Genomic DNA, 12,245 nt, shown 5'->3' with positions numbered 1-12,245 from the left:
ATAGAGACTGAGACTGACTCCATTTGGACTCTGAGGAAGAAAAGCATTCATCTCAGCTCCACCCTTTGCTGACATCCAATTAGAAGGCTCTCTCTGGCTATCTGCACCAGCCACTGCAGCAGTCAGTCTCTTCCTCCCTACCGCTTCCTCCCCTACAACATGTATAGACTTTTAGGAGCAAAGGATTCTCCTATCTTAGCTAGAATTGTGACCTTAATTATCCATCCAAAACTCCCCTAACCAAGTTATAACCCTGTGATCCTCCCAGCCCTGCACTACTCCTACACATATGCCATGAATGGGTTTGTGCCACTGTGACACCCCCAAAATCTCTCCCCTTGTCTTTCCTATCAGGAGTCATGCCCCCATGAGCCCTCAAGTTGTGCCCACCACAGAATGGCAGAAACTCTACAACTCAATTCCACCTTCCTACGCCCAACCTTCTTCATACTGACTGGCTTTCCAGGGCTAGGAAGTGCCCAGACTTGGCTGACACTGGTCTTTGGACCCATTTATCTGCTGGCCCTGCTGGGCAGTGGAGCACTGTTGGCAGTGATGTGGATAGACTCCACACTGCACCAGCCCATGTTTCTACTCCTGGCTGTATTGGCAGCCACAGATCTGGGCTTAGCCACATCTATAGCTCCAGGGTTGTTGGCTGTACTGTGGCTTGGGCCCCGATCTGTGCCATATGCTATGTGCCTGGTCCAGATGTTCTTTGTACATGCATTGACTGCCATGGAATCCGGTGTGCTTTTGGCCATGGCCTGTGATCGTGCTGTGGCAATAGGGTGTCCACTGCACTACCCCGTCCTGGTCACCAAAGCCCGTGTGGGTTATGCAGCCCTGGCACTGGTACTGAAAGCTGTGGCTATCGTTGTGCCTTTCCCACTGCTGGTGGCAAAGTTTGAGCACTTCCAAGCCAAGACCATAGGCCATACCTATTGTGCACACATGGCAGTGGTAGAGCTGGTGGTGGGTAACACACGGGCCAACAACTTATATGGTCTGGCACTTTCACTGGCCATCTCAGGTATGGATATTCTGGGTATCACTGGCTCCTATGGACTCATTGCCCATGCTGTGCTGCAGCTGCCTACCCGGGAGGCCTGTGCCAAGGCCTTTGGTACATGTAGTTCTCACATCTGTGTCATTCTGGCCTTCTACATACCTGGTCTCTTCTCCTACCTCACACACCGCTTTGGTCATCACACTGTCCCAAAGCCTGTGCACATCCTTCTTTCCAACATCTACTTGCTGCTGCCACCGGCCCTCAACCCACTCATCTACGGGGCCCGCACCAAGCAGATCAGGGACCGAATCCTGGAAACCTTCAGATTCAGAAAAAGCCTGTTGTGATGACCAGTGCTAACAATGGAGCCTGAGAGTGAAGGTGGGGAGACACTCGGAGGGGATTCTGGGGTGTGGATTATGTTATCTTCATCCACTGTCGGCACATGACTGTTATCATCACTTAACAGGTACTTGCTGTGGAGTCCCTACTATGTGCAATACTGACATCTGTAGACTTTAAATTAAACATTACCATGCAGGAAAAATTAGTGTAGGATAATAATAAACAAAATCTACTTAACTCCCTTTCCTGCTCCCCACCTGCATTATTTCAATGTAATTCTGCCCATGTTCCCACACAAAAGCTCCTCTATAAATCCCAAATTTGAGGGAAGTGCTTGGCACTGCTGCAGAGGGTGGCACTGTCTCTGGAGTCAAGTGCTTGGGTACCTGTCCGGAATCACAGCCCTCTCTAATCCTGGAGCCAGATTCTTTCAGCCTGCTCTCAGGAAGTGAGTTATACAGGCTAATCTCCCACCTTCTGATAATCTAAATAATGTGCCCTGTGGTACCAGTCTAGCCACTTCAAATTCAAAGAATCCTCTTTTGGTCTCATGTGTAATTACTATTCCTCCTTCCCCCAACTCCCACTAAAGCCCCCAAAATTAACAGTGAGAACTTCTTCTCTGTGACTGCAGCTTCAGAGGTCAGGAGTCCAACTGAAATGTTGATATCCCAGAAAATCACTGCAATCACATCTGATTGCTTGAGGCTGTTACTATGGCTTATTGTCAATCTGCCCTTTTGTGCACCCTCAACAAGAAGGTACAATCCCCAGATAAAATCCCCATCGGCACCTCCATTTGTCCTGGCCAACATCACTAGAAGCATGTGTTGTTAGTACAGTATGATGAAATATAGTATTTCACACTTTTGTAACTGCCAGGGCAGCAAGGACAGGAAGTGTGGTGGTGTTGCCCAACAGGGGATTCATTTCCAGCTAAGACACCACACTGACAGGGACATTACATAACAAAAGGTCTTTCATACCATCATGGAGTTCAGAATAAGTATAATCTGACAGAAGGCAGGGAGTCGCTGTTACGAGATCAGAAAAAGCTGCAGACTGCAAAGGCAAACCCAAGCTCTCCAGGAAATCGATCACAACCACAGGTACTGGAGTTAGCCATGAAGACCTGAAGCCAGGAGCAACCCAGTCCACTCAGCACAGATAGCTGGACCAAGCACCATTGGACACCACACAGATGAGGAGGCTGCAGATCAGAAAAAGCAGATGATGCCATCTCTGGTGCCACATTGAGTCTTACCAGGTCATCAATAACAAGGACTAAAGAGCCCAGAAGTTCTGCATGATTTTTCAGAGGCATCGTAACACTGTATACATACAAGTAGACACAGAGAAAATCTACAATCAACCTAAGTGTGGCCTCATTCATTTTCAAGACTAATTTTTTCATGAGGTTGAGTTCAAATGGCCTCTGAGCAACAATTTTGCAGATAACTGACACAATTCTAATCCTAATGAGTCATAAGTTTTGAAGATGTTCATATCCTTCTCTTAAATTCCCCTTTATTGCAGTGAGCTATCGCACCACTCAGCCTGCAATAAAGTGAGCTATGATGGCACTACTGTCTCAAAAAATAAATTCCTCCTTAATAAATCTATCCTAAGAAAATAATTGAGATGTGAACACGGATATACGCAGTAAGATATTTATTGATTATAAATATATCTATGTGTGATAATCCTGTGTCTCACATACATACAGGTATACCATTTTTTTTGCCTTTCCCCTCTGATACATGAAAGGGAAATCATCTGCAGCCAACGTTCATAAACAATGAATTCTGTCACCCTCCCACCACAGGAAGACTCTTCTAAGGCACCTTCAACCTCTGGTTGTGCACAACTTCCACAGTAGCCGGTTCCTGAGCTGTACGTTGTCCATTGTAGCAACTTTCTTCCTTGAAGCTAAAAATCCATTCCCTTGGACATTTGTATCTTGTTCCAAATTGAGATTTCATACATACCTACCATGTGATGTGTTTCAAGAGCTTTACCACACTCTCATTCCTCATAACAACCTGAGAATTAATTATAAGTCCACAATCCCTCATCCATAATTCCCAAAAATTTTTTTAAAAACCTCTGAAGAAACAATATTCTTTTATAACTTTGGCCCAAAACCTGACACCTCAACCATCATGATCTTACCTATTATCTTTATTTATCTTATTTAGTGTGAATATTCATACATCTAACTGCAGAAATGTTGATGTGTTTGATTATGGAGCACTGTCCTGAATCCCAATGGAGTAGTCCTTAATATATGATATAGGTATTATATTCCTTTTCTATAATCTGAAAAAATCTGAATTCCAAAATATCTGTCCCTAAAAGTTTCAAATAAGGTATGAGTGGATCTGTGTGATTATCCTTGTAGTCTCGAGACATGAAGAGACTTGTTAGGGCTCTTTGTCACTCTAAAGTCTTTGTTGTCAATACTATTCTACACTGCCCTACAGTTCATACAGAGAACCTCATATTCTCTGGATAAAAAGACCCATCTGTTTTTCCCTCTCATGCATTCATCCTCTCCATTCTCATCCTCTCCATTCAGATCACCCTCAGATATCCTGCAAATGGTCTGTCCCTCATGCCACACCAGAGGCAAATATTATAAGCAGGATATGGCCCAAACAGCCCAGCCCTTAGGCTTACCAGCTCCATCCAGGACCCAGCTGTCATCCATTTTCCTTCAGTAACTTTTAGTCTCAATCTCTCTGAGTCAAAACAAAAGACAGACTTACTTAGTGTTGGGGTAGATCAGTATGGAATTTTGGGATCCTAGGGAATCATGAAAATCAGAGAGCAAGAGAAAGGTGGCAGAAGAAGAAGGTATGGGTTTCTAACTGAGGAGTTAATCAGTCAGAAGTTTTCAGTCACAATTTCCCCTCTGAGCCCCTCTCCCAAAAGTCCTATAGAGATCCTCCTTGTTCTTTTTAAAAAATTTGTATAAATTCAAAGGGTACAAGTGCAATTTTGTTATATGCATAGATTCCATAGTGGTAAAGTCACCACAGTCCACCATACCTGCACTGACTTCATCCCTCCCCTTCTCATTCTTGAATCCCCTAGGGATCTGGATGTATATCATTCTCCATCAGTCACTCTCATTGTCTCTGTACTGCCACATCTCTGTCTCCTTGCACCATTTGTTGGTTTTATCACATATCTATGTCTCTTGTCCTCGTGTATGTCTCTCTCTTTCTCCATCTCCACCTGCCTCACTCAGAATTCTTTCCTGAAAAGAACAGAGGTGCAGCTATACTACACCAGGTGACCTCTTTTTGTCAACCATAATAAAAATGTGCTAAAGGGGCATTAGAAGGAAAAAACTTGGTTTCACCTGTCTTAGTAAGAAACCTGGGGTTTCCGATTGGGTCCATCATGGCTCCTCTCTTATCCTGACCATTTCCTTTTCACTAAACCACTTGGTACTTTCCATCTGGCAGACACCCCTCCCACCACACACTAAAGTGAGCAAAAGGTTAAAGGTGCAGTCAAGCAGACTACTACCTGAATCCTAGATCCTCTAAAACATACCATATGCCTTAAACTCTCTGAGCCTGTTTCTTCACTTGTAAAATGAGATAATAGTAGTAACTACTTCAAGAGGATACCAAATGGATTAACTAATATAATGAATTTAAAGTATTTGGCACAGCCCCTAGCACAAAAGAGCTCAACATTAATATTTGGTATAATTTCTCTCCTAGAAATATTTGATATTAATTCCTCTCTTGGAAAACAGGACCACACCCACTGTAAAAATTTTGCTCAAAGACCCAGCACCTGGATCTATAGCTCTATCTAAGGAGACCTGCCCTCCAGAAGCCATTTACATCTCCTTTAGAAAAATGTTCCTAACACTCTTCCCCACCACTGCAGGACCTTTCCCTATGCTACCACTCATACCATCTCAGCCAGCTCAGATGACAGCCAATTTTGTGGGACTGCTCTACAGAGCTATGCTGGGCTGGGCTAGGGGAGGATAACTCCTACACACAAGAGGTCTTCCTGGGCACAAAGGACTCTGCAGAGGGACTCAGAGAAAGGATTCCTTGAACAGATAAGGTACAAAGTGGAAAAGTAACTATGGGAAAGGCTCTCTAGAATGATTCTTCTTTAGCAAAAGCAAAACACAGTTGAGATCTCTGAACAAAGACGTAAAAGGAGTTAACACATAGCTAATATTCCAGCTCTTATCTAGCTATTAGGCACAAATCAGACTAGGACAGGGAGTGGAGCATGAAGAAATTTTTCCTCAAATTTACCTGGGTAATTCTGGCTTCCTGAAAATTCTCTCGTTACCAAGGCAACATTATCCCAATTATATTCTTATCCTCCACGTTGTCACACTGCTCAGCACAGCAACCTCCTACACAAACCTGGTTTTCATTGCAATTGTAACCCACTCATTAATAATGGTTTTCAACCTAAGCTATGCATTAAAATTGCCTGAGGAGTTTTTAGAAATTGTGATGACCAGGCACACCCCTGACCAATTAAATCAGAATCTCTGGGGTTTTGATCCAGGCACCAGTAATTTCACAGTGCAGGCAATTTCACCAGCTCCCAGGCAATTTCACAGTGCAGCCAAGGTTGGGAACCACCACTTGGTTCTCAGTATAAGCCCTGATCTATACAGTCATGCATTGCTTAACAACAGGGTATGTGCCGAGAAATGCATCCTTAGGCAATTTTATCATTGTGCAAACATTGTAGAGTGTACTTATACAAACCTAGATGGTATAGCCTACAACATACCTAGACTCTAAGATATAGTCTATTGCTCTTGGGCTACAAATTTGTACAGCATGTTACTGTAGGGAGTACTATAAGAAACTGTAACACAATGGTATTTGTATATCAAAACATACCTAAACATAGAAAAAGTACAGTAAAAATATGGTATTATAATCTTACGGTGTCAGACCACTGTCAGTCATGTATCATTTTCCAAAACACTGTTATGTGGCTCATGATTGTACTTCTCCCATGTCCTTTAGGACCCCAATCCAACCTCACAGTGAAGCATCTGCAGCTAAGAAGATAGCAAATTGCTTCAGAGATGCTGCTGAAGGGAGGAGAGGCCTGATCCTGTTTCCTTAAAGAATTTAGACCAAGAACTATACACACATATACACATATACAAACACACCCTAACAGACACCTGCATTTTCTGCCCCTAATGCAGGAGGATGGATAGGTGACTCAAGAGTATGAATTATAGGCTGTAGTGAAGCTAGGAAAGTCACTGTCTTCTCCCTCTCCCAGGCACAATTATCTATCAGGACCTCTATGACGTCATGCAGTGGCTTAGGGCCCAAGGCCTGAGGTCTCACCTCCCTGGGCCGCTTGGGGTTCCCGCAGCAGCCACTGCCCTGCCCAGTCCCTCCCATACCCCACCATGTTGGTTGGTACCCCCCACCTGCTGACACTAAACGAAGCTGATGCCACCTGGACCCTCATCAAGGATAAGGTAGGTAAAGTAAGGATGCTAAAGAGGAAGTAACAAAGTGTGACCTGCATGGGTCTGAGCAGCTTGCGAGTAGGAAGGGGTGGGAAGCCTGAAGACAATAACAACATTTACTCAGTGCTTCCATATGTGCCAGGCACTGCAGTAAAGTTACTGGCACAAACTGCCCTATTTAATGACAATTGCAAAAACAGTAAACAAGGTTCACTGAAAAGCAATGTATAGGGAATTATGAGCAAAAAGGAAACATGCTAAGTGAGGGGTAAGACAGATCAGGAAGGCTTCCTGGAAAGAGTGACATTCTAGCTAGGCAAACGAGTTATTCACACAAAGAGGAAGAGGAGAACCTGACAAATACAAGATGCTTAATAAATATCTAAATTAGTTAATGAGCATAAGGGTGATGAGTGCATAATATATTAATTAAATGTAGAGCATTTTTAAAAATAAGGAGAGGAAAAAGAACAACTCATATTTGAGAACTCCTAATAATCTTCTAGAGCAGAGTTCAAAGTAGCAGTGGCAAAAATAAGGCCAAAGATATATAGGGGCTAATCTTAGAACCTGGACTTCCTATAGAACCAACTTCCTATAGAATCTGAACTTTATCTTCAACTCTTTCACAGATCTCCTCCATTTTAACTTTCACAAAATAAGAAATTTGGGTTTCAAGGCAAATTTGTATATTTTAAGGAGCAGGGAGATCTCAGCTGTATCTGGGTTGCGGGTATCCAACAAATCCCACCAAATAACTTCTCAGCTGCAGGCTGATGGCAGAAAATTTCAGATAGGAGAATTTAAGAAATCAGGTTCTGACTATGTGATTTGAAGGAAGGTGAATTTAAAACATTCATAGAAGTCAGCCTACCAAGCTTTAAAAAAAAATCTTAAAGCAGTGCTTATCACACTCAAAGAAGATTTAATGGCATGCTGCTCCCATTCCAAATAGGGTAGCTGCTTACCACAAAGGCCAGCTTCCCAGGGAATCAACAACAGGAGAGCTCAAGGTTTCCCAAGTATTAGATCAACTGGTTTCAGCAGCGTAGAAGGTTGATCCTGGACTAGATCAAGCAGAATTAGAGTGAAAATAAACAGTCTCCCATTATTAAAAAGCTATATCATCTCTGAGTATCAAAAGAACTTATTTCCTATCTTATTTAAATTAAAAAATTTTCAGGAAAACTGGCAGGACAAATCACTGGCGTTACAGGGAAAATTCAAGGATTAGGTCACCTTTGAGTGACCTGGTTTTCTGTGTCCAAAACCACTGACAGTTTAGTGAACATATGGTAAAACATTTGGCTAAACAGAATGTGGCTCAAGAGCTCCACATTCAGAATTCAAAGCAACCAAGAGACATCTAGGAAGACAATATTCCATCACTACTTTCCCGGGACACCCTTGGGAAACCTAAATTTGTGGGCCTAAGGTCCATATAATTTCTAACCAGAAGCAGAATTTCAACAGGAGCACACAGTAGTCTTAAATAGTGATTCTATCAAGAACAGAGTCTCCCTAACAAAAAACTGAGCTCTTTATTTATCCTATTTAGGATAACCACTGGGGCTGGCAAGGTTAAGCAGGGTTAGAATTAGGCAACTTAATGCCTGTCAGCATAGAGGAAGAGCATATGGGAAATAAAGAGCCTCCAGCTAAACCAGAGATTCACCCTTTTAGCAGAAACTTGGATAATAAGCACCACGTATTTTAAATGTCACACTCCTATCACAGGGACCTCTTCTGGATATACTCTCATTTGCCTTAGTTGTGCAGGATCCTTGACACCAAAGGAACAATTAGGGTGAGATTCTGACGTCATGCTTGGTGCCTCTGAGTTCCTGGTCATGGGGCAAAACATTGCATCCAAAAACGTTAACCCACCAGTGTCCTGCTCTCTCCCTTGGAAACTCAGGTGGTCCTTCTCAGAGTCCCACCCAAAAGGAAGTGTTTCAATGAAGCAAAGGAGAGGGAATAATGGTAAGTGTTCCATGCAGGCCACAAAAGAACATCAGTTATTCCTTTGGCCAGGTGACAAGACAGTAGTCTACAAGCTACCTCAGCTTATCCAAGGTGCCGATGCAACTCCATAGTTAGCTACCTTCCTCTTATGCTAGAAGGCAGTACTTCCAAAACAGCTTTGTAGCAAAAAGCAGATCAGCCTTAAGGGGCCACTGGTGAATTCTACCAGAAGGCCAGCAAAGAGGGCAATGCCATCAGTAGGGGCATAGACATGTGGAATTTGGGGCTGAAGGTAGGGAGTAGAGTACAACACTTTAAGCACTGGGCTCAAATGTAAGAGATGCCCAAAGAGGAAATTCTGTGTGCCCTTGCTCCCTAGTAGAGCAGAGAACCAGAAACGTCAGCCACAAAATCCTGAATGGGTTGAAACCATAATACTTACGTATAATTACTAGAGAGTCTCTTGTAGGATCTCCCAGTTAGTCAGGAGGTCAACTTTCCAAGGTTACCAACACCAAAAAGGCCATGACAAAACAAACAAAAACAAAAAAACCACACACACAGGAGGAAATAAAATTCCTGAAAGCATAGTGTAACTAGCATTATAAAGATGAGGCCTCAAATTCGCTACAAAAACTACCCCTTGCAGCTAGGGTAGAAGGTACATACTAAGAGGTAATAGATATGGTATAAGAATGGACATTTCAAATCTATTTCTGTGTAACCTATTCTTGATTAAAGACATCACCCATGTAACCAGTCACCTAAGAGGAATCCTTGAAGATTCTTTTTTTTTTTTTCTTGAGACTCTGTTGAATGCAGTGGCACCATCTCGGCTCACTGCAACCTCCACCTCTGAGGTTCAAGTGATTCTCCTGCCTCAGTGTCCCAAGTAGCTGGAATTACAGGCATGTGCCACCATGACTGGCTAATTTTTCTATTTTCAGTAGAGACAGAGTTTCACCATGTTGGCCAGGCTGGTCTCCAACTTCTGACCTCAGGTGATCCACCCTCCTCAGCCTCACAAAGTGCTGGGATTACAGGCATGAGCCACTGTGCACGGCTGAGGATTCTTTTTTCCATACGTCTTAAGTGACCAAGTTCTACTAATTCTACAACCTAAATATCTCTATTATCTTCTCCCACTATTTTAGTTCAGGATCTTATTATGCCTTGCCTGGAGTATTGCAATACTCTTCGCTGATTTATCTCCTCTTATTTTATGCCTTCCTGTTAAAAATTAGCCTTCTGTCCAGCAGCAGTGGCTCACACCTGTAATTCCAGCACTTTGGGAGGCTGAGGTGGGCAGACTTCCTGAGCTCAAGAGTTTGAAACCAGCCTGGGCAACATGATGAAACCCCATCTCTAATGAAAATACAAAAAAATTAGCCAGGTATGGTGGTGGGTGCCTGCAGTCCCAGATACTTGGGGGACTAAGGCAGGAGAATCACTCGAACGCAGGAGGCAGAGGTTTCAGTGAGCAGAGATCGCGCCACTACACTCCAGCCTGGATGACAGGAGACTCCGTCTCAAAAAAAAAAAAAAATTAGCTTTCTAAAACACCTATCTGATCCTGTTCCTAGTACCCAGAGCCCTTCAAGTGGCTTCCCACTGCCTTCAGGACAAAATCACTTGGCATACACACAAGCCTTTCATAATCTAGTTCCTGTGTGCCTTTACCTCTTCATACCCTACATACAAGCAATATAATATTATGTGTTCCTAAATGTGCCCCTCTTGGTTTGTAAATTCAAGTTTTTTCACTGGCGACTCTTATGCCTGAATTGACCATTCTCCTACCTAGATAATTCCTTCAAAACTCAAGTATCACCACCTAGAGACCTACTTTGATCCTCTGTGAAAGATAAAGACTGTTGAATCACTTCTTGTCTCCTTCATATCTTGCTCTCTATTAATATTTTACATAGCTGTTTACATTTTTGTAAACTATATTAGGACAAAGAGGAAGTCTCATTCTTTTGTTTTCCCAGTATCTAGCATAGTTTGGCACATAGACATTCAAGGTTTTGCTGCGAGAGAGAGCTGGGAGATAAGCAGAAAGCATAAATCTGAACACATTATAGAGATGTAACTGAACAGTGACCACTAGGGTAGAGTCAATCTAGAGTAGGCAACCAGTTAACTCCTGACCCTAAGTCCCTGACCTATAAACTGGCCACTTGCAGGTCATCGAGGAGCACATTGGGTCCAACGCAGTAGCAGTACCTTTCCTGTCAGATGCAGCCTACTATGACCTACTGGGTGTGCTGGTAAAACAGTACCGCCCAGCCCATACCCGCCTGGCTTTGCCAGGTCGGCAGGGCCGGAGGGCACTGAAACCAGTGGGGCCACTACCAAACCTCCTGAAGCAGGCAGGATCTGAGGGTGCCTTCGCCCACTGCACTCAGGAATACTCACCAAATGGCCAAGCAGAGATAGCCTATGAAGAGATACGAATGTTGGATGGGCAGCCCTGTAGGATCCGCCTACATATGGGTGGCCTGCGCAAGAAGGTTGCCTTCCTGTTGCTGCCACCAGGGCAGGTGAGCCTACAGCAGACTCTTCCCTGGCTCCGAAGCACCCATAGCATCTATGTCATCTACCAGGTCTTCTCTTGTTCCTGGCTGCAGCTGGGGCTGACGCCTACAGACCGTGAGTCCCAACTGCTCCGGTTACATCGGTCATTACCTGTTGCCTTCTCCTGCCTCAAGTTTTCACTGCAGCCCAAGGGTGTGCTGGGACCACAGAAGCCTCTGACTAAAGATTCATTGCCTCATGGGGCCAACTGGGTCAGACCCAACCTCAGCATCATGCCACCTCTGGCCTCCACATCAGCACCTGCTGATACACCTGAAGCTGCCAATGTGCCCCTACCTGTTCCAGCCCCACCTATACCACCTCCCCGGGAAGGCCCAGAGGGCAGACCCACCAGATTCTCCTACAAGGGCCAAAACCCCTTCCAGAGGGGGTCTCAGATACTGTCAGGTACTACTGGGGAAATGATGAGATAGATGGGAGGGACAAAGTGGAGGGAGAAGGCATGAGGGGTAAATATGTGGGGAATCCATGACTCAGCACAGGGCTCTGGTGAAAGAGATGGAATGAGGGAGCCTGCGGAGGGTGAGATGGAATGAGGAGGCCCTGGTAAGGGGATTGGGATGGCACAGAGGACCAGAGGGAAAATCTAGGGAGGAAAAAGACCAGGCATGAATCAAGCTGTGACTATCCCCAACCCTGGCAGAGAACTGGCTCTTCAGCCCCCGCAGTCCTCCACCAGGAGCCCAGGTTGGGGGCCCCGGGGACCCCGATGGACACTCCATGTCCCTGCCCCTGCTGCAGGGTCTGTCCTCGGAGTTCGACAGCAATAACTAAAGCTGAAGCAAACGATTCAGGGGGCAAAGCCCCCAAGATCTGCTATAGGAATACTGG

The 12,245-nt window shown here is 44.4% G+C and overlaps 2 protein-coding genes across 2 annotated transcripts; both read left to right on the top strand.

Moving 5' to 3' along the window:
• Positions 1 to 396: 396 nt before the first annotated feature.
• On the top strand, positions 397 to 1,359 carry LOC105720110 (olfactory receptor 52W1). The gene has a single exon (XM_064365560.1). The coding sequence runs from the start codon at positions 397 to 399 to the stop codon at positions 1,357 to 1,359; it is 963 nt and encodes a 320-aa protein (XP_064221630.1).
• A 5,370-nt stretch (positions 1,360 to 6,729) lies between these two features.
• CUNH11orf42 (chromosome unknown C11orf42 homolog) lies at positions 6,730 to 12,188 on the top strand. The gene is made up of 3 exons (XM_012456793.3): positions 6,730 to 6,860; positions 11,003 to 11,801; positions 12,058 to 12,188. Exons 1-3 carry the CDS (start codon positions 6,789 to 6,791, stop codon positions 12,186 to 12,188), a joined length of 1,002 nt encoding a protein of 333 aa, XP_012312216.2. The 5' UTR covers positions 6,730 to 6,788.
• Positions 12,189 to 12,245: the final 57 nt, after the last annotated feature.

This window comes from Aotus nancymaae, unplaced genomic scaffold, assembly GCF_030222135.1.
Source record: "Aotus nancymaae isolate 86718 unplaced genomic scaffold, 86718_ANA_hifiasm-v0.15.2.pri h1tg000059l, whole genome shotgun sequence".
NCBI classification, from domain to species: domain Eukaryota; kingdom Metazoa; phylum Chordata; class Mammalia; order Primates; family Aotidae; genus Aotus; species Aotus nancymaae.
Note: the sequence above shows the minus strand (reverse complement) of the source record. Positions and strands in the feature narration are given on the sequence as shown.